We start from the raw sequence: 26,736 nt of genomic DNA, 5'->3' as shown, positions 1-26,736 counted from the left end.
GTGGATTCACTGGGTCAAATGGTAATCCTATGTTTAACTTTTTGAGGAACTGCCAGACTTTTCCAAAGTGGCTGCACCATTTTGCATCCTCCCTAGCAGTGTGTGAGGGTGCTGATGTCTCCACATCCTTGTCAGCACTTGCTATTGTCTGACGTGTTGATTACAGCCATCCTCGTTTGTGTGAAGTGGAATCTCTTTGTGGTTTTGGTTTGCATTTCCCTAATGACCAATGACCTGAGCATCTTTTCATGTGCTTATTGGCCATTTGTGTATCTTCTTTGAATAAATATCTATTTGGATCCTCTTTCCAGTTTTTAATTGAATTACCTTTTTATCGTTGAGTTATAAGAGTTCTTCATAGTCTAGATAAGTACCTTATCAGATATATGATATATCAGATATATGATAGAAGTAGTTTCTCCCATTCTCTGGATTGTCTTTTCATTTTCTTGATAGGGACCTTTGTAGCACAAAAGTTTTTAATTTTGATAAAATCCAATGTATTTTTTCTTTTATTGCTTGTGTTTTTGGTGTCATATCTAAGAATTCATTGCCAAATCCAAGGTCATGATGATTTAGCCCTCTATTTTCTCCTAAGAGTTTCATAGTTTTGGCTCATACATTTAGGTCTTTGATTCATTTTAAGTTAATTTTTAAATATGGTGTAAGGTAGGGATTCAACTTCATTTTTTTTGCCTGTGGCTATCCAAGTGTCTCAGCATCATTTCTAGAAAAGACTGCTTTTTCCCCTTATCAAAAATGAATTGACCATAGATGTACGGATTCATTTTTGGACTCAATTCTATTCCACGGATTTATCTGTCTATTCTTATGCTAATACCACACTGTTGTACTGTTGTTTTATAGTAAGTTTTGAAATTGGGATGTGTGAGTCCTCCAACTTTGTTCTTCTTTTTCAAGATCGTTTTGGCTATTCTGGGTCCCTTGCCATTCTATATGAATTTTAGGATCAGCTTGTCGGTTTCTACAAAGAGGCCAGCTGGGATGTGTTGAATCTGTAGATCAGTTTGGGGAGTATGGCCATGGATCTCCTGATCCATGAACATGGGGTGTTCTTCCATTTATTTAGATCTTCTTTAATTTTTTAACACTGTTTTGTAGTTTTAAGAATATAAGATTTACACCTCCCTTGTTAAATCTGTTCCTAAGTATGTTATTCTTTTTGCTGTTATTGCACATAGAATTGTTTTCTTAATTTCGTTTTTGGGTCATATGCCTGTGTATTTTTAATGCTCAGGTTTTATCTCTGCTTTATTCCCCAGACGCTAACTGAGCACCCCTTATACCTCTGGGATTGTTCCAGTCTCTGGGGATTCAAGGATGAGCAATGACACTGGAATATGAGTTCCCTGAGGCAGAGACTGGCCTCCTGGTTCCCTGCGGTGAACTCACCAGTCTGACCTCATGTCCTTGGCTTTGTTTCAGGGTTTCTTGGAGGAGACCTGCCTCTTTTATGGACATTACACCATTGACGGGGTGAAATTTCAGAACTTCACGTATGATTTGCCCCTGGCCTATTTGTTAAGCACAATTGCCTACCTCACCCTGAGCCTTCTTTGGATAGTGAAAAGGTAAAGTTTATCTTCTCATTGTGTTCTCTGTGAATTGCCCTTGGTGGCTGGAGTTTATTGGAGGTCTGTGGACTCTGGGAGCTGTTGCCCAAAGGATGGGCAGAGTCCAGGGGTGGGCTCTGTGGGGAGAGGGTTGTGAGTGTGTTGGAGGCTGAAGAGACCTGGAGGAAATGGAGGCAGGATTTGGGAGCTGGAGCAGCAGCCTGGAGTTACTCAATCAGTTGTTATTGCACACACTCGCCAATGCCGTCCCCTCAACTTTATCTTTGATCTGGTGTGTACGCTAACCAGGTCTCTATTGGGTTGCAAATGGCAGAAACCCAGCTCTCACTAACAGAGGCAAAGGGGAATTGAGGGGCTCTGAGAACCAAGGAAGGGAGGACACTCCAAATTACAGAAAGGATTTAGGTATGGCTTTGAAACAACCAAAAGCAAGGGCTCCTTCATCTCTGATTCTCCTGGTGGCGGCTTCCTTATGTGGACTCCCTGGGTCACAGGTCCAGAAATCTTTGAAGAGACTTGTTGGCTCTGCTTCATTCAGGTACCCAATCCTGACCCTTCATCTGTGGCCACAGGGAGCAAGGTGTCTGTGATTCAACTGTTCAGCCCTCTGGCCCTTTGACTGTGGCCAGCGGGTTAGGATCATATGAGAACATGGCATTTCCCATGGTAGACAAGTGGTTTAGTGGGAGATGCCAATTCCCAAGAAAAGAAAAGAAAAGCATATTAATTACTTTATTACTAACCAACAACTGTCCCCAAAAAGTACAATGGCCCAAGTATAATAGAAGTTGTATATCTCTCTTACAGGAAGTTCTAAGTGGGGCACAGGTCAGTATGGTAGACTCTTTCTCAGTCATTCTGGGACTCAAGTTGACTGAAGTTCAGCCATCTTCAGCATGTGGTTTTGAAGTTCCTTTTGGGCTGGAAAGGAACACAACCATGGAGGAATATCACATGGAAGGTGTTTATGGGCTAGGCCTGGAAGTGATGCGCACCGCTCACATTCCATTGGCTACAGCTTAGTCGCATGACCATAGCTAACTGCAAGGGAGGCTGGGAAATGTCCCTGGCTGGCAGCCACTTCCCAGCACTAACACTGTACTATGAAAGGGGAACCACACATTTCTGATGGATGGCTTGTTCTGTCTGCCCCAGGGGGGTTGCTTGGCAGACAGGGTCATGGGTGGGCACCTCTCTTATCTACTTCATTGTCCATAGGAGAGCATGGGCAGTGCTATAAGCCATGGGGATGTAAAGCTCCTTATCATGGGCATAGAAGAGACTGGGATGGTGGGGACTGAGTTTGCTGTCCATGGAGACCAGAGTTCACCACCACAGAGATAGCCCCAGAGCCCAGCTGGGCACTTGTATCCTGAGTCAGAATCTATGAGATGAAAGTTAGCTGATATGCATCCATCCCCCACTCACATGGACAGTGTACTGATGAGCATGAACAGTGGCTCATTTTGAGGGCAGAGAGATCCTTGGTAATGAAATGTTGGTTGACTGGGGTTCTGGCCTTGCTGTTCTGTGATGGTGGTGGGGGCAGATCCCTCCACCAAGGTTTTACGGACCTGCAGTTTAGACAGTTTGGAGGGGCCCTCTTTAAGACAAAGAATACAAAAATATCTTTTGTAAATTATAAAAAATGTAAACAAGATCATATGAACACATTGCTGGAGGCACTCCCAGGGCCTTGGGAGGGGCCCTGAAGAAGAAATCAGCAGTATTAGCCTAACAGTGAATTCACCTCCGGGTCTTACTCAAGCTCCTCCGTCTCAGGGCCCTGATTGCTTCCTGGAGGAGACTGGAGGGAGGGCTGGGTGTGATGTAATGGGGAAAGCCTACAGAATGGCAAAGAGCATGGACTTCGGGGTCCAGAGACCCAGGTTCAAACATCCCTTCACCTCTTTGAGCCTCACTTTCTTGAGCCTCTCTGTGAAATGTACACACCTGGGAGGTTTGTTGGAGGATTAACTGCAACAAGGCAGGTAAGGAACTTAGCACTGGGCCTGGCACCTTGTAGACGTTTGTTAAATTAAAATCATCATCATTGTCATCATCAAATTAGCCCCAGTTCTGCCACTAACTCTCTGGATCTAGGGAAATAATTTTCCCTTCTCTGAATCTTAGCTTTCTCATCTGTAAAATGTAGGTTTGGTCTAAATCAGAGGTTTTCAACTGAGATGGGACCTCGGAATCACCATGGAGCTTTATAAAATGATGCACTTCTAGACCCCACGTGAGACCTACTGAATTAAAAATCTCAGCTTATGAAACCACCTAGGAGTCTGCATTTTGGAAAAGCACCCGGGTGGTTCTGATATAAATTATTTGCTGTGAACCTTTGGCAGAATGACTGATTGCTGTAATTCCTTCCACTTCTATTATCTTCACAGCTCAGTTGCAAATCCTAAAAATACCCTGTTTCATCTAAAGCGTGTGGCATTTTGATGTTTTTATGTCAAGTGCCAGGGTATATTTTTTTCCATGAAAGCATCTGAATGAAAAACAGTTATGAAGTGTACAACAGAGTTGCATTTGACCTAAACCGGTGCTCACCAAATATTTGGTTAATTTACTATTTAAGTCATTTATTTATTCATTTATCCATCAATTGGATAGTGGCCACATTATGGTTCAGACATTCTAGATATATAGGTGGCAAGACAACCGGGGTATCTGCCCTCGAGGAATTTAGCATTTAGTCAGGGTAAGAGGCTACAAGAAGTAAACAGATGAATAAGATAATTGCAGATTAGCTTCATTGCTGTGAAGGAAATGGAAGAGACTAACTTGATGTGGGAGTCACAACTTCAGATGGAGTGGTGGGGAATCCGGGGAGGGGATGTTTGAGCTGAAGCCTGAGGGATGGGAAGGAGGCAGCCATGGGAAGAGGCAGGAGAAGAACCATTCTGGGAGAAGGTTGAGGGGATGGCAAGTGCAAAGGCCCTGAGGCAGGAGGAGAGGTTTGTGTGTTTATGGAAAGGGAAAAAAGCCATTGTAGTTACAGCAGAGAGGCCATAGGGAAGAAAGATGGCATCATGCAAGACCTCTAGGCTGTGTTAAAGAGTTTGGATTTTATTTCCAAACTCCAGCTGTGAAAAGAGCCATTGGATGGATGAAAGAAAATGATTTTCAACAATGAGATGCCTGGTTAGCTGACACATATATTTAGAATGGTCCAAAACTTGACCGCGTCGAAATAGACAGAAAACGCAGCCACGTGTAACTTTTTAATTTGAGACAAAGCCAATCCATGGGCCTGTATTCTGTTGTTGTTTGGGGGTCAGGTCGGTGGAAGGCTTCAAGGTCAACCTGATCCGGAGTGAGGAGCACTTCCAGAGTTACTGCAACAAGATCTTCGCCGGCTGGGACTTCTGCATCACCAACCGCAGCATGGCCGACCTAAAGCACAGTAGCCTGCAGTACGAGCTCAGGGTGAGTGCTGCCGGGTTCTCTCCCGCCTGCGGGGTCGCGCCCCGGGAGGCGGGGCGGCAGCTTGCAGAGGAGCTAGGAGGGGTCAGGCTGTCTCAGTGCTTAGTGAGTCTCCTCTATGTCACCTTCAAGAGCTTTCTGCGGAGAACAGCTTCCTGGGATGTTCAGGCGTGGAGCTGCTGAACTGGGGCTGGGAAGGGAGACGGAGACACGACAGCGGGTGGGGGGAGATGGTGTCTTCCCTCCCCCCAACCCCCCACCTGATACTGTTGTTTTCCCACCTGATGAGAGCCTGTCGTGAACACTGTTCATACCAAGAGCAATAGACTAAGAGGAGGTGCTATGGTGAAAAGATGGAGGGGAGAGAACATGAAAAAGTAGAAGAGAATTTCCAAATGAATAAGGAGAGAACGAATAATAAATAGCATCTTGACCAAACCCACCAAAAAAAGGAGGAGGGGCCGATTATATCAAAAGCTTAATAAAGTAAGATAGAAGGAATCAAACAAGTGTATTATTTGTTTAAAGAAATAATGCATACTACATAGAAGGAACGTCATGAATAGACTATTGTTCTGCCTTCACATTTATTGCCAAGTCTAATTGCTGTCTTAAATAGGGGGGTCGACCTTGACTTAGGCCTTTAGTAGACATGAAAACTAATAGGGCTTGGTCTGGGAAGGTGTCTTGGGGGAGATGAATATTTAAGGAAAGTCTTAAAGATGGATGGGGAGAGTATGATGACTCACAGGCTCCACCCCCAAATAGCCCTTCATCCCGGTGCTCACCAATGACTTTTCTTTGGTCCTCAGGCAGATCTGGAGGAAGAAAGAATACGGCAGAAAATAGCAGAAAGGACCTCAGAAGAAACGATCAAGATTTACTCTTTGAGACTGTTTTTGAACTGTATTGTTCTGGCTGTTTTAGGGGCATGCTTTTACGCAATCTATACAGCAACTATATTCTCGCAAGAACACATGAAGAAAGTAAGTATGCCATGCAAGTCAATTTAAGTCTTACTCTGGGCATTAAGCTAAGTGCCGTGCAAACCTCTGAGGCAGATACTATCATCATGTCTGTTTTACAAATGGGGATATAAGTTTGGCTAATTTAACAGAGAACCGACAATCAGAGGCGACCAATTTCCACTCTAAACAGAAACAAAAAGCATCCAGGGGCCTGCCCCGTGGCTTAGCGGTTAAGTGCTCGTGCTCCGCTACTGGTGGCCCAGGTTCGGATCCCGGGCGTGCACCGACGCACTGCTTGTCCGACCATGCTGAGGCCGCGTCCCACATACAGCAACTAGAAGGATGTGCAACTATGACATACAACTATCTACTGGGGCTTTGGGAGAAAAAGGGGAAAAAAAAAGGAGGAGGATTGGTAATAGATGTTAGCTCAGGGCAGTCTTTCTCACAAAAAGAAAAAAAATCATCCAAAATAGAGTGTTTGGAATTCCTCCTGGAATCCACAATATTCAAATCCCAGGCTTGACTTCCTGGATTTAATCCCCAACTCTAATATTTACTAGCTGAGGTCTCAGTTTACCTAAAATAACAGAGGTTTTGAAAATCCAAGTTGTTCTAGTACATCTGCTTCATGAGATCAATCATCAGGGGCCCAGGTTCCTTCTATCTTTGGTTCTGCCATCCTTAGGGTACGCCCTCTTCTATATGGTACAAGTAGCTCACCGTGTCCACATTCTAGCCAGTGGGAAGGAGGTGAAGGAGATGGGGAGGCACACCCCTTCCCTCAGGGGCATGACCTGGAGGTTGCACTTAAAACTTATGCTTACATCCCTTGGGCCAGAATTTAGTCAGGTGGCTGTACTTAGCTACAAGGGAGGCCAGGAAATTTAGTTTTATCCCAGATAGCCGTATATGTTATTACTCTGAAGAAGCAGAGAATGGCTATTCCAAGTCAATTGGTAATACAGCCTTGAAAATACTTTAAATTGCCCATTGATACAGGATACATGGATTTTTTTTTTTTTTTTTTTGGTTAGGAAAACTGGCCCTGAGCTAACATCTGTTGCCAATCTTCCTCTTTTTGCTTGAGGAAGGTTGTCCCTGAGCTAACATCTGTGCCAATCCCCCTCTATTTGGTATGTGGGTCGCCGCCACAGCACGGCTTGAGGAGAGGTGTGTAGGTCCATGCCTAGGATCTGAACCTGTGATCCCCGGGCTGCCGAAGCGGAGCATGCAGACTGAACCACTACACCACCGGGCCGGCCCCCTACGTGGACTTTTTTATACTTCATCTTAATAAATCCAATAGAGAGCATTTTTCTTCCAGGATGGTACTGGATCATGGTTGCTCTATTTGAACACCCAAGGAAGGAGATAACTTATGTTTAGGGGCCATGTTGAATGACATATATGTTTTGTTTTGTTTGTTTGCTAAACATGTATAGTTAAGTTCTTTTTTTTCCCTTCCAGCTTTATTGAGATATAGTTAACATACCACACTGTATAAGTTTAAGGTGTACAGTATCATGACTTGACATACGTATAGTTGAGTTCTTAAGGTCAATTCATTTGTGATGCAACTTTCCTTGCTGTACTCCTGACCAGTTTTGTTATCTTCACAGGAAATTGACAAGATGGTTTTTGGAGAGAACCTCTTGATATTGTACCTGCCTTCTATTGTGATCACTCTGGCCAATTTCATTACCCCGATGATCTTCGCCAGGATCATCCAGTATGAGGATTATTCCCCAGGCTTTGAGATCCGGCTGACGATCCTTAGGTAATGCCTAGACATGCTAAGCAGGTCATCACTTGCCCACTCCCGTGCCCCTGGCGGACAGTGCTAATCAGGTGTGGCACTTTTTCCTGCTGAGCCAAGAATCCTCTTCAACCTTCAGACGGCCCCCATGAGTGAATCAGACTTTGCGCATGTCGTGAAATCTCTTTGACTGAAGCGTCTACTCAGCAGTATTATATTTTGGTTCATGTGTTAGAACATGGAGAACTGAGGACGTGGGGTGGGGCCCTTGGAGGAGGCGTTGCTCTGAAGGTGTTAGAAATAACGTGGGAGTTTGTGTGAGAAATACCTTAGAGTTTCCCCACCCAACCAGGTATTTATCCTCTGCTGCCTAAGGGTGTGTGGTCCCCAGAGGCATTAACTTCTCCACGCTTCCATCCCACTGCCCCCATGGGAGGGAGAGTTATAAGCGCTTGCAGTAGGAACCTGAGTCATTTGCTGGAATAGTGAGTGCCAAGCAAATATGGCCAGGTCACCAGCTGTGTGTGCTACAGTTGGCGTTTTATAATTTGTTGTAATGTCTCTTCTCGTTCTAAATACATATTCAGTTGCATAAAAAAAATTAAAAATAAAGACATAACACGTGTAAAGCAGGGTCCAGGGAGTTAATTAACACAAACGAGTTGAAGGGGACCAGGTGGGGACCGTGTGAAACCAGAGCATTTTCTTTCTGCTTCTCAGATGCCTCAGATTGTGTTTGCACCTTTTAAAAGCAATCATTTTATTTTGGAAATTTTCAAATGGAGCAAATGTTTTAGTGAACCCCCACTGCCCATCACTTAGTTTCTTTTTTTTTTTTTTTTAATTTTATTTATTTATTTTTCCCCCAAAGCCCCAGTAGATAGTTGTATGTCATAGCTGCACATCCTTCTAGTTGCTGTATGTGGGACGGGGCCTCAGCATGGCCAGAGAAGCGGTGCGTTGGTGCGCGCCCAGGATCCGAACCCCGGCTGCCAGTAACAGAGTGCACGCACTTAACCGCTAAGCCACGGGGCCGGCCCCACTTAGTTTCAATCATTACCAACATTTTGCTAATCTCGTTTCATTTACTCCTCCCACTTTTGCTGGATTATTTTTAGCAAATCTCAGACCTGTAAACACTTCAGTATGTCTCTAAGAGACAAGGACTTACTTTTTTGTGTGTGTGTGTGAGGAAGATCGACCCTGAGCTAACATCTGCCAATCCTCCTCTTTTTGCTGAGGAAGACTGGCCCTGGGCTAACATCCATGCCCATCTTCCTCTACTTTATATGGGACACCGCCACAGCATGGCTTGACAAGCGGTGCGTCAATGCGCGCCCAGGATCCGAACCTGCGAACCCCGGGCCACCGCAGCGGAGCGCGCACACCTAACCCCTTGCGCCACCGGGCTGGCCCCAGGACTTTTAACATAACCATCATCACCCCTTTTTGCAGATGCGTCTCTACTTGTTTGTTCAAACCAGGATCCAAACTAAGACCACACGCTGCACTTAGTCATGTCTCTTAAGCCCCTTCTGTTCTTCTAAGAATCTCCCTCCCCTTGTTATGCCATTCATTTGTGGAAGAAACTGGGGCATTTGTAGAATGTCCACTAGTCTGTATTTAGTTCATTGTTTCTTCGTGGTGTGTGTTGTTTTTCTGTGGCCCGTCATTGCTGTCAACTCCTGTGTAGATTCAGACTTTTATTAGACTCCGTTTCAGTTTTCATTTATGGAAACCTCCTCGGTGGTGCAGGGTACTCGTCTCCCACTAGGAGGCATGTACTGTCAGGGGGCACGCTGAGGAATAAGAAGAGTGAGCAGATGGTGTGGGTTTGCCTTTTCTTCCCTCCCACTTGTTAATGTTTCTATTTTTTTTTTTATAATTACAAACCAAACAATAGAAAAGCATCTTTAAAAAAAAATTAGCACTGGGGCCGGCCTGGTGGCGTAGTGGTTAAGTGCGTGTGCTCCGTTTCGGCAGCCTGTGGTTCGAGGTTCAGATCCCTGGCACGGACATACGCACTGCTTGTCAAGCCATGCTGTGGCGGTGTCCCATATAAAGTGGAGGAAGATGGGCACAGATGTTAGCTCAGGGCCAATCTTCCTCAGCAAAAAGAGGAGGATTGGCAACAGATGTTAGCTCAGGGCTAATCTTCCTCAAAAAAAAAAAAAAAATTAGCACTGTCTGCCCTCATTTCTCGAATCCCGCTTCCCCAAGCAGCCCTCATCTGCATGGTTCCTGTTGTTTATGCCAAGTTCACACATTTTGTTTTCTTTTAAAAATAGGATCATATCTACGACAAACTCTGCAAAGTACTTTTTTCACTTCTCAATATATCGGACATCTCTCAAAGCTGATACTTATAAGACTCAGTTCTTTTCAGAAACGTGTAATGTTCTGTAGTGTGGCTACATAAATGTGGATTCAGGAATTCCCAGCTTTCTGATTTTTTTTCCTGCCATAAAAGGAAATGTGGTAAAATATATATTTAACATAAAATTTATCATTTTAGCCATTTTTTTTCTTTTTTCTGGTGAGGAAGATTGGCCCTGAGCTAACATCCATTGCCAATCTTCCTCTACTTTTTGTATGTGGGATGCCGCCACAGCATGGCTGATAAGCAGTGTGTATGTTCGTGCCCGGGATCTGAACCCATGAACCCCAGGCCGCGAAGTGAAGCATGTGAACTTAACCACTGTGCCATTCGGCTGGCCCATTTTAGCCATTTTTAAGTGTACAATTCAGTGGCATTAAGTACATTGCTAGTGTTGTGCCACCATCACCACAATCCATTTCTAGAACTTTCTCATAATCCCAAACAGAAACTTTGTACCTATTTGTGGGTTTTCTTTTAAGCTTCTCTGCTCTCTAGCCCCAGGTCCAAGGGGCCAGCCTGCCCTGAGGCCTCCCCATCCCATCTTCTCTCCCCGCTCTTTTCCCTGCAGGTGTGTCTTTATGCGGCTGGCCACCATCTGTGTGCTGGTGTTTACCCTGGGCTCCAAGATTACATCCTGTGATAACTATTCCTGTGAACTCTGTGGCTACAACCAGAAACTCTACCCGGTGAGGCTGCGGGGATACGAGCGTCCTGCTGGGTGGGTCATTTTGGGGTAACAGCCTCAGGGATGAGAGAACAGCCCTTGAAGCCATGGGTTTGAATCCCAGTTGATCTGCTTTCTCGTGTAGCAGAGTCTGACACACCAGGCACTTCTAAGGGCTTGAAAACCGAAGTCTGTGTTGGAGCTCAGAGTAGCATCAGCTGATGGCTTCCAGAAACAGCAGCATCTGGGGATGGAAAGGGCGTTGGGAGGAGTCTGAGAACCTGGCTTCTCTACCCCAAGGCAGGTCTCATTTTCTCTCCATCTCTTTGGTTTCAGTGCTGGGAGACCCAAGTTGGGCAAGAAATGTACAAGCTGATGATCTTCGACCTCATCATCATCTTGGCTGTGACGCTTTTTGTGGATTTTCCTAGAAAGTAAGTGTGAGGGGTGCCCCTATCTCCCCCCGACCCCCCCCACGTCCACTCCCATCCCCCGTGGAGGCTCCCATCACAGCTGCTCTTCACAAAGTGCTGGATGATTCCACAGTCCCTGGAAACCACTGACAACCATGTGGTGACTTTCAATCAGCTCCAGGCCATCGACCCCATAGTCCATTAGGTGCCCCCTCGAAAGGCAGCACGAAGAGCGGAAATGGCACTGCTTTCCACGAGGCTTCCGGGGGGATGACTTCCAGCCATTGGCACAGCCACGGGCCCTGTCGGTGGAGACCCTCCAGGCTGCACTGGACACCACAATTCCTGATCTGGGTTCAAGCCCCAGCTCTGCCACTTGCTGGCCATGGGCCCTTGGCCCAGTTATTTAAGCTCTGTGCCTATTTTCCCACCTGTGAAATGGGGATGTTAGAAGTACCCTCTTCATAGTGCTGTTGTGAGGATTAAATGAGAAAAAGCTGATAAAAGTACTGAGAACACTCCATGCCACAGAACTCAACAAAATGCTAACTATCGCCGTCATGATCATCGTCACTGTGCTGTTGTTTTTATCATCATTCTCAGCATCTCCTTGAGCTTTAAGTGAAACTCTGTTCATTTCATCCCTTTTTTACCCATAGGTACAAATTACCCAGGAGTATCAGAGGTCCAGTAAGTCCTTAAAAATAAACATTAAAGAAAGAAACTGTTTTTTTAAAAAATTACACAAATATGACATGAATGTGTGCTTGTTAAAATTTTTTTTTTTTTTTTTTGGTGAGGAAGATTCTCCCTGAGCTAACATCTGTGCTATCTTCCTCTATTTTGTATATGGGTCGCCTCCACAGCACGGCTGATGAGTAGAGTAGGTCCGCGCCCAGGATCCGAACCTGCGAACCCCGGGCCACTGAAGCCAAGAGTGCAGAACTTTAACCACTCGGCCACGGGGCTGGCCCCCTAAAATTTTTTAAATATTTAGAATTCAAATAAATACAGAAGTCTGGGGGCTAGCGAGAGTTCTGTTCTGTTACCGAACCCCTAACCCCCCAATCCCAGCCCACTCCTCAGAGGTGGCCATTGTGAACACTTTGGGGTACATCCAGCAGTCCTTAAAGCTTAAAGATAAAAACACACATTTGCATAAATGTGCGTGTAAGTGAACACACAGTCTTGGTGAAGTGTTCTTTTTCCCTGTAAATGGGATCACGGTACATACACATTGGTCCACAGCTTGCTTTTTTCCCCCCATATGAACAAAATAGCGTGAACAACTTTCCATGTCAGGACACATGGATTTTCCTCATTTATTTTAAGGACTGTATAATATTCCACTGGATCCATAGCTGATAATTTGTCAATGAAGCCCCTACTGATGGGCATTTAGGTTGTTTCCAGTATTTTTGCTAATACACGACAATACTACAGTGAATAACTGAGTTTGTTTATCTCAGGCCCCTGGTCCTAGGGTTTCTGTAAGAAGCTTCTAGAATGCTGGGATGTGGCATGCTAGGTGGTAAGGTCCTCATAAGCCATTTTCTGCGTGGATGCACGTTGCTTTTTTGTGCTGAGTGGCAAGCCCGAGCACAGAGACTGCTCGTGTCACGTATTGTCACCGCAACCCGGTGAAGTAGGTGGTGTTATCATCCCCCCATGTTCCAGATGAGAAAATTGAGGCTCAAAGAAGTCAAAGAAGTCGTCTACATTTATTTGGCTGGTGAGTTGTAGATCTGAGACTCGGACCCTGCTCTTAGTGATTCGAGTTGGCCGTGTTCCGCGTCTTCTAGACGTCGACTAGCCAGTTTCCGTGAGAAACGTGTGGAAATGGCCCTGATTTTGTGGACATCGTCCTGTTTGTTCCAGGCTCCTGGTGACCTACTGCCCCTCTTCGAAGCTGATCCAGTGCTGGGGGCAGCAGGAGTTTGCCATTCCTGACAACGTTCTGGGCATTGTGTACGGGCAGACCATTTGCTGGATCGGGGCGTTTTTCTCCCCGCTTCTCCCAGCAATTGCGACCTTGAAATTCATTATCATCTTTTATGTGAAAGAGGTAAGGAGAGGAGGGGCGGCTGATCCCCTGGACCATTCTTGACCCTGCAAGTAAGTGGGCACGCGTATGCTTGACGCCCACCCACATCCCGGCAGATGTATCAAACTTACATCCCTTATTTGATATGTTTTTATTCTAGAAAAAAGACTGCATGGATTTCATGTTTTTATAATTTCGAGAGTTTTGTTAAGAATTGTTTTGCTCATAGGATTTAAATGAGTTTAAGAGTTGAGTTGCAGTTGATCGACTAGTTGACAGTGGTACGTTTTGGTGATGTTTAATGAAGCATTTATTAATTTAAATTTTGTAATTTTCTGTTACATTTTGGAGCCAGTACATTTCTTTTCAGGTCTCAATTATTAGCGAAGGTCCTTGAACAGCTCACAGGCCCCAGGCATTGGGCCTGAACTAAGTGCTTCATGGGTGAAGTGGCCCTGCGGATGACCAACTTATCTGGGCTTATTGACCGAACTTCTTTCTTCTTTGTTATAGAGGCAATATATGCTCCCTGTTAAGCATTGAAGCAGTACAGATATGTATACAGGGCCTTCCATCCTTTCTTCCAAAGGTACCCTCTGTTGACAAGCCCAACATTTATTGGTTTCCTATTATGCCAAGTCCTGAGGATTCAGAAATGGAAACAATAATAGTATTAATAATAATGACAATAATAATAGTAGATGATAATAATGCCACATGCCCCCACTGTACTGAACACTTTACATAGATTATCGTGTAATGCTCATACCCACCCTTTGAAGTAGGTGCTGCTATTAACCATATTTTATAAATTAGGAAGCTGAAGTTCAGAGAGGTTAAGTAACTGGTCCACGGTCACACAGCTTATGTGACTCCTGGGATTTCAACCCAAGTTTACTTCACTCCAGCACTTAAGCCCTTAACCTGGCAAGCAGGGGCTTGAATTGGGCCAAACTTTCTACCCAGATGTTTTGGCCTTTGAAGAATTTTCTGATGCTTTCATTTGGAAACTTCAATTGGCTGAAGTCACCAAAGGAGAGACGGATGTGAGAAAGCTCCAAGGAACGTTCTTCCCTTCCAGAAGGTGTTGGTTAGCCAGTGCTTTCCCGGTGTGTAGCACGGTAAAGACAGCGTGGGGTCATGGAAGGGGTCCCGGGCGCTGGGCTGAGTTCTGACACCCCGGCCTGACTGGCTGGCTGGCTGCCCCCAGAACAGATACCAAGTGTCCCTGGTACTCAGTGCCCGCTGGCTCACAAGATGTTTCGGCCACTCTAAAGTCAGGAGAGCTCGATACCCCCTCCCAGTAATGTAGCTTTTCAAACTATTAAGGAGAAATTTATGCCTGTTACTGCACCCTCTCCCCGTCCCCACTTGATATTTCCTTCAAGCCTTTTTTCTCTGGATGGAAATATTTATCTTTAATATACAGGAAAAATAAATATGCTTGTAAGAAGTTCAAGCAAAGTATCTCTTAATTTGTGCTGTATTGTTAATGATCTATTTAATACATATTTAAACCTCTATAAAGAATACTTTTTAAAAACACTCAAATGAGATCATGCAGTGCAGAATTCTGAAATCTACCCTTTTCATTTCACAGTCCACACAGGAGCAGAAGGCTGCTCTCTCTCCTTTCTAAGGGCTGCCCGGTATTCCACTGTATGGGTGCCCTTTAACCTCTAAGGAACCCCCATTGATCGCTATTCAGGTTGCTTCCACTTACTCCCTGTTATCAACAACTCTAGCAGTACATATCTGTATGCATGTATTTTGGCCCATTTTTCCTATGTTCTCATCAGGATGAATTCCCCAATATTGAGGTCTGGATTAAACGTTTTTCATTTTGGTCTGTATTGCTAACCTTCCTCTTGAAAGGTCATACCAATTTACATGCTCACTGAAATTCGAGAATTTGCTCATTCATCTGTGGAAGAGGTACTCACTGCTCTTAATTTTTTCTCTTTCGTCCTCTGCCCTTAGATGAGTCTTATTTATACCTGCAGACCCTCCCCGAGGCAGTTCAGAGCATCCAATTCTAATTTCTTCTTCCTGTTGGTGTTGTTGATTGGCCTGTGTTTGGCTATAATACCTCTGACAATCAGCATGGCACGGTAAATATGGCTTTGTTTTCTAGAACATTTTCTCTGCTTCTTGACATGTCCCTCTTTTATGTTAAAGGGTCCATTACATTCTCTATTGGCTTTCCTCACGGTGGTCCCCCCGCAGAGGTCAGAAGTCGCTCCTGGCTTAGCCAGGCCCACCCTCGTATCACAGTCTCTCTCCGGAAGCTGGAATGTCTTGGTCCACTTGGTTGGCATTGTTATTGAGTGCGCCACTCAGGCCTGTCCTCCCCAGCTCTCTTTTCCCAGGACCTCTCTTCTAGTCCCTTTGGGATTGTTTCTTTGTTTCTGATTATGAAAATAATACGTGGTCATTGTAGAAGACTTGGGGTGTAGGAAAAAACAGAAAGGAATGTAGAGTCTAGTGTGGAATATGAAGAAAGCAGAAATGGACTAAGGATCAGAGGTTGAGGGTTCACACCCCGGTGATGCCACTCCCTAGTGGTATAACCATTTATACCAGAGGCCGGCCAACTTTTTCTGTTAAGGATTAAGAGAGTAAATAATTAAGTCTTTGTGAGCCATATGGTTTCTGTAGCAACTTTTCAACTCCACTGTTGTATCACAAAAGCAGCCTTAGACAATATATAAACTTACTGGTATGACTGTGTTCCAATAAAACTTTATTTATAAAAAACAGCTGGTGAGCCAGATTTGGCTGGTGGGCTGTACTTTGCCAATTCCTGACTTACACTTTCATGGAATTCCGTTTCTTCATCCTTAAAGTTCTTGAACTTGGAATCTGTCCCTCAGATTTTGTTATTTTTTAACTAATTTGAGTATATATATTTTTTCTTGTTTTTTATTGTTATAGTAATATATATTATATACATAAAAAATTCAAACAGTACAGAAGAGTATAAATTAAAGAGAAAAAATTTCTCCTTATTCTCACCTCTTTGTCCCACTCTACGAAAGTAACCACTGTTAACATTTCATGAATATTCCAGAAATTCATTGTGAAAAATGTTTGTATTTGTTTGTTTATTTATTTTGGTGAGGAAGATTGTCCCTGAGCTGACATCTGTGCCAGTCTTCCTCTATTTTCTATGTGGGACGCCAAAGCACAGCTTGATGAGTGGTGTGTAGGTCTGCACCCAGGATCTGAACCTGGGAACCCCAGGCTGCCAAAGCGGGGTTCGAGAACTCAACCACTACACCACTGGGCCGGCCCCTGAAAAATGTATTTATTTTTTAAAAACACAAATGGAAGAGTGTTGTAATCCTGTTTGGCACCTTATTTTTTTCACTTAATTTTACATTGTGCCCTTTTCCATGCCAGCAAATACAGAACTCTCATTCTTTTAAAATATTCTTTAGCTTTGATTTTTTTTAAATAAGAAATGCATTCACATGGCACAAAATTCAAAAAGTATAAAAGAGTATAGAGTGGAAATCCATTTTCCAATTCAATTTCCCAACTACTTAGTTTCCCTCGGGGAAACGGTCATCTTCTATCTGTGTGTGTCTTTCCCAGGGGTTCTTTAGTGTTCCACTGCATGAATGGAACATAAATTGCTCATCCATTTCCTTAAACATTTAGGTTGTTTCCAGGACTTTTTTTTTATCCCTAAAAATAGGGCTGGAATGGAAAATCTTGCACAAGGAACTTTGTGATGTAAATTTAGGCAATTTTTTTTTTTTTTTGTGAGGAAGATCAGCCCTGAGCTAACATCCGATGCCAATCCTCCTCTTTTTGCTGAGGAAGATTGGCCCTGGGCTAAGGTCCGTGCCCATCGTCCTCTACTTATATGGGACGCCGCCACAGCATGGCTTGATGAGCAGTGCATCGGTGTGCGCCTGGGATCCGAACCTGTGAACCCCGGGCCAACAAAGTGGAGCACCCGGACTTGACCACTATGCCACGGGGCCAGCCCCCAGGCAATTCTTTGTGGGCTTTAATTTAAATTTTTTTCCATTGTAATTTAAAAAAATTTTTCCCTACTTTTTATTTTGAAAAATTTTGAATGTATAGAAAAATTGAAGAAATAGCAACAATGAGAACTTGTTTACTCTTCACCTGAATGTCCCAATTGTTAACATTTTGCTACTTTTGTTTTATCTCTCTTTATGCATACATTTTTTTTCATCCCTGAATACTGGAGCACGCAGCTCCTAAGAATAAGGACGTTCTCCTTCATGTGTATCCACAATAACACTACCACACCTAAGAAAATTAATACTAATGTATGCCTGCCATTTTAAATTTCTCCAATTGTCCCAAAATAGTCTTTTATAGCTTTATTTAAAAAATGAGATCTTTCAAGTTTCACCCATTGGTTATTATGTCTCCTTCGTCTCTTTTAATCTTTGATTCTTCAAAGTGTCCACGCCAGGTTCCTCACCTCCAGATTAAGAGACTGGAGAATAGAATCCCCACGTTCTGGATTTGTCTTGATTCTGTCCTCACGGTGTCATTTAACTTGCTCTTCTGTCCTTATTTCCTCTCAACTGGACGTCAGGTCTAGAGACTTGATGAAATTCCAGTGTAAGCATTTTTGACCTGAATATTCTGGAAGCCCATGAGGTCAGGCGGTTCCCCGCAGGTCACTGTTAACAGAGCCTTGTGAGCGTGTTGGGGGGGACGCTCAGTCTGTGCTGTGCGACTCGCCCTAAGTCCCGCGATCTGTGTCCTGTCAGCATCCCTTCCTCGAAAGGCTGCGGGCCGTTCACCAACTTCAACACCACCTGGGACGTGGTCCCCAAGACGGTGAGCACCTTCCCCAGCTCGCTGCAGTCCCTGGTCCATGGCATCACATCCGAAGCCTTCGCGGTGCCCTTCTTCATGATCATTTGGTGAGTGAGAACCACCTGGACCCTGCGAGGATTTCCCATGAGGCGGTGGGCTCCTCTCTGCTGGGAGGTGGGGAGTCACCTGCTCCACTTGATAACTTACTGAACCTCTCTGAGCCTCACTTTCCCATCTCTAAAATGGGCATCATAGTAGTAAATCTTTCCGAGGGTCATTGAGCAGGTTCAGTAAGAACTCACATGTAAGCCACTTACCCAGATTCCCCACTTATAAAAACCCAATAAACATTGCCTATTATTACTACTACTGATTATTCACAAAATTACTTGCTCTTTGAAAAAGGAACTGATTACTGGGCAGAGAGAAGAGCACCAGATTAGGAGCACGCACTTGAACCCTGGCTCTACCATCTATCTATAAGCTTTGTGGCCTTAGGTCATCACATAGCCTCTCTGAGCCTCAGTTTCCTCACCTGGAAAATGGGGATACGAATGGCCCATACCTCATGGGGTTGTGAGAAGAAAGAAATGTGGTGACCCCTGTAAAGTGTTTAGCAGAGGACCTGGCCCTTTGTAAAGGCTCAGTAAATGACAGTGTTGTATATGAGGATGACGAGGGTCTTTGCTGCACAGTGATTCGTTTTAAGTGTTAAAGTCATTCTAAACACAAATGTGTATTGAGGGCTTACTTTGTATGGGCATTGTTCTAATTACAGTCCATTCTCATTAGTCACAGTTCCCTATTTTTTTCTGTAGTGCAAATGTACCTACTCGCTAAAATATTTCTATAACCCCAAAATCAATATTAGTAGTGGGTTTTGTGGTAATTTGTGGACGCACATAGAACAGAAGAAAATTTGAGTCACCCAACACACAAGGTCTCAGTCTATTCGGGCGGCTATAACAAAATATCACAGCTCGGTGGCTGATCAACAACAGAAATTTATTTCTCACAGTTCTGGAGGCTGGAAGTCTGAGATCAGGGTGCCAGCATGGTGGGGGAGGGCCCTCTTCCGGCTTGCAGACTTCTTGTATCCTCACGTGGGGGGAGGGTCCAGGGAGCTCTCTGGGGTCCCTTTTATAAGGACACTAATCCCATTCATGAGGGCTCCACCCTCATGACCTGATCCCCTCCCAAAGGCCCCACCTCCTAACACCAGCACCTTGGGATTAGGATTTCAATGGGATTAGGATTTCAACATACAAATTTTGGAGGACACACAAACATTCAAGCCGTAGCACGCATATTCCCAGCTGAGGCGGAACGAGATGACGCTCTGCCTTCTTGTTTCAGCTCTCGTACTGTAAATAAATATCTTTTTTGCGATCTATTTAATGCCAGGTTTCTTGCATTTTGGGGGTTGGAGATTTCACCGTTTTAAATGGCCCCCAAGCACAGTGCTGAAGTGCTGTCTTGTGTTCTGAGCGCAAGAAGGCTGGAATGTGCCTTATAGAGAAAATACCTATGTTAGATAAGCTTCATTCAGGCATGAGGGTGTTATGGTGCTGTTGGCTGTGAGTTCAGTGTTAATGAATCAACAATAATATTAAATAGGGTGTCTTGAAACAGAAACAAAGTTATGTATTGATCAGTTGACGAAATGTTGTGACTGTAGGCTCGCAGGAATCTAACTCCGTGTTTCCCTTAGGGCGTTGGTTCAGAATTCACTAATTCAGCATTCATGGAGATTTATAGAATATAACTACCACAAGCAATTGTGGTATTTGTGGGATTTGTGGAACTGATTATAGCTTACGTGCATTAACTCATGGAATCATCACAATCGCCCCATGATGTCGTTATCATTACAGTGAAGCTCTGCCATGTTGCAAGAAGTGGGCCAAAAAACAATTCATTGGTTAAAAGCAGGACACCTTTGATGAGGGTAATAAAATGACTTGGGGGAGCCGTGCAGCCAGCTAGCCTGGAATTCCAAGGATCCTGGGATCCGGCTGTTCTATTCTCATCGGTTCCCCCAGCTGTGGTTTGGCTGGCCCCATCTGGTGGTGGTGATCTCATCTGCCTTCAGCATCTTTGGGGGCCATTCTTGTCTTTGGCCCTGGGGACTTCCAGAAGAGTATGATAGACATCCACTCCAGCGGCTCTCGTTCCTTCAGCCCTCTCTGGAGAGGTGGGACAGGAAACCACTTCTCCTTCACCCAGGTTGCCTGCTGTTTTCCAGGGGGCTGTCCTCCATTCCACTTGCTCCTCTGTCCAAAGATAATGACTTCAACCACCCCCACTTGTGAGGCTGCACAGAAAACAGGAGCCAATTGCTTTTATTCAAAATTATATTATCTTAGGCTTGTTATTACTGGGTTTACTATATTATCCCCATTTTACAGATGAGGAAACTGAGGCCAGAGAGGTTCCACAGTGATCATCCATAGCCAGTTCATTCCATGCCGAGCCAACTTTCTGGACCATCTCCTTCTCTGTCCCCTGTCATGTTCTGTGTGCCAGGGGAACATCAAGATTTTTTAATATTAACTTAAAAAGCAAGGCATGAATCAGTCTCTGCTGCCACTGCTAAATAAAAGTCCTTGGGCTGTTTCTCCCTCTGCTTGGGAGAGATGAGGGTTTTCTTTATTTCTAACAAAAGAAAAACTGTTCCAGGCAAAACATGGCAGATTGTTTGTCTAGTGGCCCTCAAATGGTGCAAACTCCCTCGTGACTTCTCTGCCTTCTGTTACAGCCTTATTATGTTTTACTTCATCGCCCTAGCCGGAGCACACAAGCGGGTGGTCGTCCAGCTCCGAGAGCAGCTGTCCCTGGTAAGGAAGCGCAGGTCCAGGGGGTCATGGCCGGGGACATTTACCCAGGATGCAGAATGGAAGGTGGAGGACTTCATTGATGAGAAGGAGTCGATTATGGGAGGTCTCGGGGATGAGAGTAACAGGCAGAGGGTACCGCGAGGGAATGAGCTGGGCACTCCTGGGGCCCGGGAGGACGGGTGGTGTGGCTGGAGAGGCAGAGAATGCTGGAATATCAGCCGGGGTCACAGCATGGCCTGAGGGCTCTGCTGAGAAGTTTGGGTTTAATTCTGAGTGTGATAAGAAGCCATTGGAGGGTGTTAAGTAGGAGTCTGATGTACATTTTTAAGATCCAGTTCCTTTATTTTTTTGTGTGAGGAAGATCAGCCCTGAGCTAACATCCATGCCAATCCTCCTCTTTTTGCTGAGGAAGACTGGCCCTTGGCTAATATCTACTGCTAGTCCTCCTCCTTTTTTTCCCTTTTTCTCCCCAAAGCCCCAGTAGATACTTGTATGTCATAGCTGCACATCCTTCTAGTTGCTGTATGTGGGACGCAGCCTCAGCATGGCCGGAGAAGCGGTGCGTCGGTGCGCACCCGGGATCCGAACCCGGGCCGCCAGTAGCGGAGCGTGCGCACTTAACTGCTAAGCCACGGGGCCAGCCCCTGATGTACATTTTTAAAAGGTTATCGGCCGCTTTGTGGACAAGGGGCTGTGGGGGGGATGAGTGAAAGAGGCAGACCAGTTTGGAGGCCATTACAATCATCCAGTGGTTAAGGCTCCTTAGCCCCGAGTCTGATAGAGAATTTATTAGGTCAAAATAATGACATTTGTTTCCAAATATATTGAGTGTGCTCTTGAAACTATTTCTTGTTTAGGAAAGTCGTGACAAGCGTTATCTAATCCAGAAACTAACAGAAGCCCAGAGGGAAATGAGGAACCGACTCGACTGACAATGAAGATGCTGCTCTGTGTCTCTTATAAGCTTACCTAGTGACCTGCCGAGCCTGCAAAGGCCGCCTGACTTTTGAGCAGGAATTTTAAAATATATTTTTCTGGACTTCGGGCCTTTTCTGAAAGTGGATCCATACGTGCAGCTGCGGTGGCCATGTTTACGTAAACCAGCCCCTATTTAGGGCTTTAGTGACTTAGAAAAGCAGGTTCAAAAGCAAGTCTTTGCCTTAGACCAGCGACTCAGTGACGACTCTACCAAAAAACCGACTTAGGAAGCCGTTGAAGCTTTTACAACAGAAAATTGAGGAGGAGAGACCTTCTCTATTTTCAAAAGCTTATTTGTGTTGTCTTTTAAAGTTAACTGTAGAGGTTGTCCGTTTACAAGGCTGGGTTATTTCTTTTGAACCAGGTTTAGGTTGAGAAATGTTCTAAGAAGTAGTAACCCTTTTGCACGGTTCTGTAGACTTAAAATGGAGGCCAGATTTTTTTTTTTCCCCCTAAATGAGGAGAAATCCTTGAATCGTGATGTTTGGAACAGATGGTGGGAACATGGAGAGGACGGTTATGTAATTTCAGCTCCACGGTAGTAACACGAGAGAAAAGCCAGCTCCTGCTGTGTGAATGAGCAGCCTCTGAATGCCTGGATTAAGCCTTATGAGGATGGGAATTGCTGCTGGATGATGGCCTTGATGCCTTAGCTTCCTGGGCATTTTGCTGCAGCCTTATTAGTCAGGGGAAAGCTGCTTTTAAGGCAGTGAATATCCACGAGCCTTCAGTTCCCTTCTAGTCCTGAGTTCTGAGACTTAGCAGAGCGCCCTGTGCCCTCAAAATTAAGAGGCAGAGTTTGTCTCTGAATATTCCAAATGCCATTTCCCTTCCTGCCCTGAGGTCTCCATTTCTGAAGGACACTTAACATTTCAGAGCCAGGCTGGAAAGTTCTGTATATTTGAGCTGTGGCTTTATTGCATACATGTTTTGGGATGTGGGTTGGAGCTTCAGACCAGCCTGTGCAAGTAGACCAAACTCTAATGGATGCTGGCATCTTAAATGCACATATCCATATTTTTTGTTTTCTTGTGCTTAAAATTTTTAATTTTATTTTACAAAACATGCAGAGTATCCCTTAAGATTTCCGTTACAGTAAAAACCGTATGCAGTAAATACCTCATCATAAACTTACCTGAAATTGATAGCTCTGAACCTTTTAATAGAAGCCTGTTATTGTTTAATGTAATCGGTTTTCATTTTAATATCTTCAGAAGCTTTTTCATAGTACTGCAGTTTTGTAATGGACCGTTTGAGTCTTCCTTCCAAAAGGAAGCTTTTCTTCCTTTCCCCGGCTCTAAGCCTTTCCTGGGCGGGGGGTAGCCTGGAATTCAAAGTTGGATGCAGGTTTATGAATGCTAGTATCATGGAGTTTTGAGCAACCAAAAGTTCATTCCATCCTCACTTTAAAAAACAAGTTCTAATTGTTGGCATTTCTGCCTAGTGCCTTTATGTATATAATGTTCTTACCTTTACCCTGCTTCTGAGGACAGTCAAATTGTGTGTGTGTGTGTGTGTGTGTGTGTGTGTGAGAGAGAGAGAGAGAGAGAGATGGAAGCTCTTTCTTCCCCTTTTATAAAACTGATCCTGAAATATGCTAATATATTAGTTTTAGTTAAATGCTGCTAATTTGCATACCTCTTACTTGAATGTTTTCATATATTTTGATAGCTTTAATAACCTCAGGTGATGTCTGTATAATGGTCACAGTGCAGCTGTCTCTAACAAATGTGCATTAAAACTACTGATTAAACGGTGTCTTGAAGGTTTTAAAATGTGATTGTGTGTATTTGAATTCTCAGAGGCTTCTTATCAGCAATCAAGTGATCATGGAAAACTATAACAGTTTGTAAAGTTGCTCTTTGCCTTTTCCTAGAATCAGAAGAATCAAAATTGTAGAAAATCATCAGATGAGTGCTCTTAAGACACATTGGCTCTGTTGAAGCCAAGGAGGGGTATATGTGTGTATTTTAAACTTAAAAGACATAAAATTGTTTCAAGCACTCCACACCCCACTTCCCAGAGGGATCCACTGCTAATGATGGTTATTTTATTCTCCCAGAAAATTATAATACATATTCAAGCAGATATATATGTGTAGTCGTATGTATGAAATATGTATTTCTGAGCCTCTCCTTTTATTCTCCTTAATATCTTAAAGATCTTTCCATGTAAGTAGCTACCTCATTCTTTTTAATGGCTCTGTAGCATTCCCTTGTATCAATGAATACTTCCATAATGATTCCCTCACTGGATACTTAGTTTTCAGCCTCCCCCTTCCCCCCTCCCCAATCCCTTACAAACACTAGGAGCTGGAATTTTAAAAATCTCTGCAAACATTTCTCTATTTCTCTGTTCTGCTCCATTCAGTTCCAGGCTCTTGATCTTAATCAAGGCAGCCTTGTACATTCTTGCAATCACAAAGATTCTCATCCCTGCAAAGAGAAGAATCCAGTTAAGCAAGTCTTTAGTTTGCATTAACTCTTATGTTGGCAAAGTAGATTTCTGCAGCTACCCACTTGCGTGTTGGAGAAGAAAGGAATTAATTTTACCAGGGCAGCATGCAAGGTCCAATCCCTGGGAAGATAGAAACTTCTGACTGTATCTTCTTTATATAGTGTAAGGTTTTTGTTTTTTGGTTTTTTTTTTGTGAGGAAGATTAGCCCTGAGCTAACATCCGATACCAACCCTCCTCTTTTTGCTGAGGAAGACTGGCCCTGGGCTAACATCAGTGCCCATCTTCCTCTACTTTATGTGGGACGCTGCCACAGCATGGCTTGACAAGCGGTGAGTTGGTGCGCGCCTGGGATCCGAACCTGCGAGCCCCGGGCTGCCGCAGTGGAGCGCGCGCATTTAACCACCATGCCACTGGGCCCGCCCCTAGCGTAAGCTTTTATTAGTCGATTCCATTTGGTTTATTTCTTTTCCAATTCATGAGATGTGCTTGGGGCATGAAGTGGCTTTGCTACTTGCTTAATTGCATGATTTTGTACAGGTGTCTTCATCTTTCTGTGATAAATTTCCCTTATCTTTAAAATGGAAAAATAATAATTCATTCACTTTTATTTTTGAGGATTGAATTAAGGAATAATATGCTTTTTCTTTTTGAAATTTTGTTTTCTAATTATAAAAATACTTGTTTATTATAGAAAATATAGAGAAGTTTGAAAGCTACAGAGAAAAAAGTAAAAATCACTTATAAGCACCATCTATGGACATCCACTGTTAATCTTGGGAAAATTTCTTTTAAGATAGAAAGGAGGAGAGGAGGGAAGGAGGGAGGGAAGGTGGGAAGAAGGGAAAGAAAAACAAGTTGGTATTTTCATTTTTTTTCTCTTAACATAAGTATTTTCTCATGTTATCAAAAGTTCTTTATAAACATTTCAGTGGGCTACATAATATGACATCATACAGATGGATATATATATATTTTTTAACATTCTTTTGTTGCTTAACATTTTGTTTCAAATTTTCCTGACAATAAATAACTGGGACATCCATAAGTCATGTCAACATTTTTTCTTCTTAGGGACAGAGACCTAGAAGTGGGGTTGTGGCAAAGATTTAGGACAACTTAAAGCTTTTGAGAGCCAGATTTAGTCTCAGTGATGTCAACTCAAATAATTCAAAATCAGTCTATAAATCAAAATTGGAGTGGGTTTATTATGAGCCAACCCTAAGGACCATATAGCCTGGGAGAGTACCTTCACGAAGGAAGAAAGCACTCCAAAGAAGTGCAGTGTACCAGAGTGGTTATTTACCATCTTCCAACAAAGCATACACCACATATGATAGGAATGTCCCTTTTACAATAGTCACGAGATTGATTTGCTGGCACAACAGATCAGCGAACACAGCAGGTCAGTGGTCAAAGGTGAGCACAGCAGGTCGGTAAGTAATCCTTAATTTTTAGGAAGAGATGCTTATCCTTAAAGAAATGCCAATATAGGGGGAAGCTACATCCCTATCTTTAAGGGCATCATTCTTGTCTTTGGGACATTGTAAACCTTTAAAGCAGATGTACAATGCATGCTCAACAGGCCACATCAGGCCTTTTTGGAAAAACGAGGTCATGCTGAATTAGTTTTAAACCAAATGGCTTCCTCATAGACTCCAATATATCCTACTGCTTGTCATTTATTCATCAGTGGCTTTATATGAGAATGTTAACATCACCTTCACTTTCACTAAGTATTTGGGTTTAAAAACCTATATCGTTCATCATAATTTTACTTTTTTTTTTTTTTTTTTGGTGAGGAAGATTAGCCCTGAGCTAACATCTCTTGCCAATCCTCCTCTTTTTTTGCTGAGGAAGATTGGCCCTGGGCTAACATCTGTGCCCATCTTCCTCTACCTTATATGTGGGATGCCTGCTACAGCATGGCTTGATAAATGGCGAGTAGGTCCATGCCTGGGATCCAAACCTGCAAAACCTGGGCCGCTGAAGCAGAACACGCAAACTTAACCACTATGCCACCGGGCTGGCCCCTCGTTCATCATAATTTGAAATTATTGTAGTGTGTTAAAGTAATTTGAAAACAACTAGCAACTTCAGTTATTTTACAATAGCCATCTATCTTAAATGTTTTATAGTAACTTGGATTAAAAATATATATAATCCAAGAGTGTAAAATAAAAAATGAAAGCCCTCTTCTCACAATCCCAACCCTCTGAGGTTACCAATGTTAAACGATTTGTTATATATCCTTCCAGATATGCATTTTTGATTTTTTGCCCTCATATGTATATTACACATTCGAACAATTATTTCTGTTGGACAGATCCCTAGAAGTAGGATTGCTGTATCAGTGGATATACATTTTTGAAAAATGTCCAACAAAAAAAATTTTA

General features: G+C 43.7%; 1 protein-coding gene across 2 annotated transcripts in view; it reads left to right on the top strand.

Moving 5' to 3' along the window:
- Positions 1 to 23,643, top strand: part of TMC7 (transmembrane channel like 7) — a 52,043-nt gene extending 28,400 nt beyond the window's left edge. For both annotated transcript variants that reach the window (XM_087417050.1, XM_087417049.1), the window contains exons 6-16: positions 1,447 to 1,592; positions 4,889 to 5,036; positions 5,846 to 6,019; positions 7,624 to 7,781; positions 10,709 to 10,826; positions 11,141 to 11,238; positions 13,096 to 13,282; positions 15,242 to 15,372; positions 18,022 to 18,177; positions 20,829 to 20,907; positions 21,765 to 23,643. In XM_087417050.1, coding sequence (XP_087273176.1) covers positions 1,447 to 1,592; positions 4,889 to 5,036; positions 5,846 to 6,019; positions 7,624 to 7,781; positions 10,709 to 10,826; positions 11,141 to 11,238; positions 13,096 to 13,282; positions 15,242 to 15,372; positions 18,022 to 18,177; positions 20,829 to 20,907; positions 21,765 to 21,839 — 1,470 coding nt within the window. In that variant the 3' untranslated portion in view covers positions 21,840 to 23,643. The remainder of the gene's footprint in view (positions 1 to 1,446; positions 1,593 to 4,888; positions 5,037 to 5,845; positions 6,020 to 7,623; positions 7,782 to 10,708; positions 10,827 to 11,140; positions 11,239 to 13,095; positions 13,283 to 15,241; positions 15,373 to 18,021; positions 18,178 to 20,828; positions 20,908 to 21,764) is intronic.
- The last annotated feature ends 3,093 nt before the right edge of the window (positions 23,644 to 26,736 follow it).

The sequence above is a fragment of the Ceratotherium simum genome, chromosome 26, assembly GCF_057802395.1.
Source record: "Ceratotherium simum simum isolate JZ-2026a chromosome 26, ASM5780239v1, whole genome shotgun sequence".
Taxonomy (NCBI): domain Eukaryota; kingdom Metazoa; phylum Chordata; class Mammalia; order Perissodactyla; family Rhinocerotidae; genus Ceratotherium; species Ceratotherium simum.
Note: the sequence above shows the minus strand (reverse complement) of the source record. Positions and strands in the feature narration are given on the sequence as shown.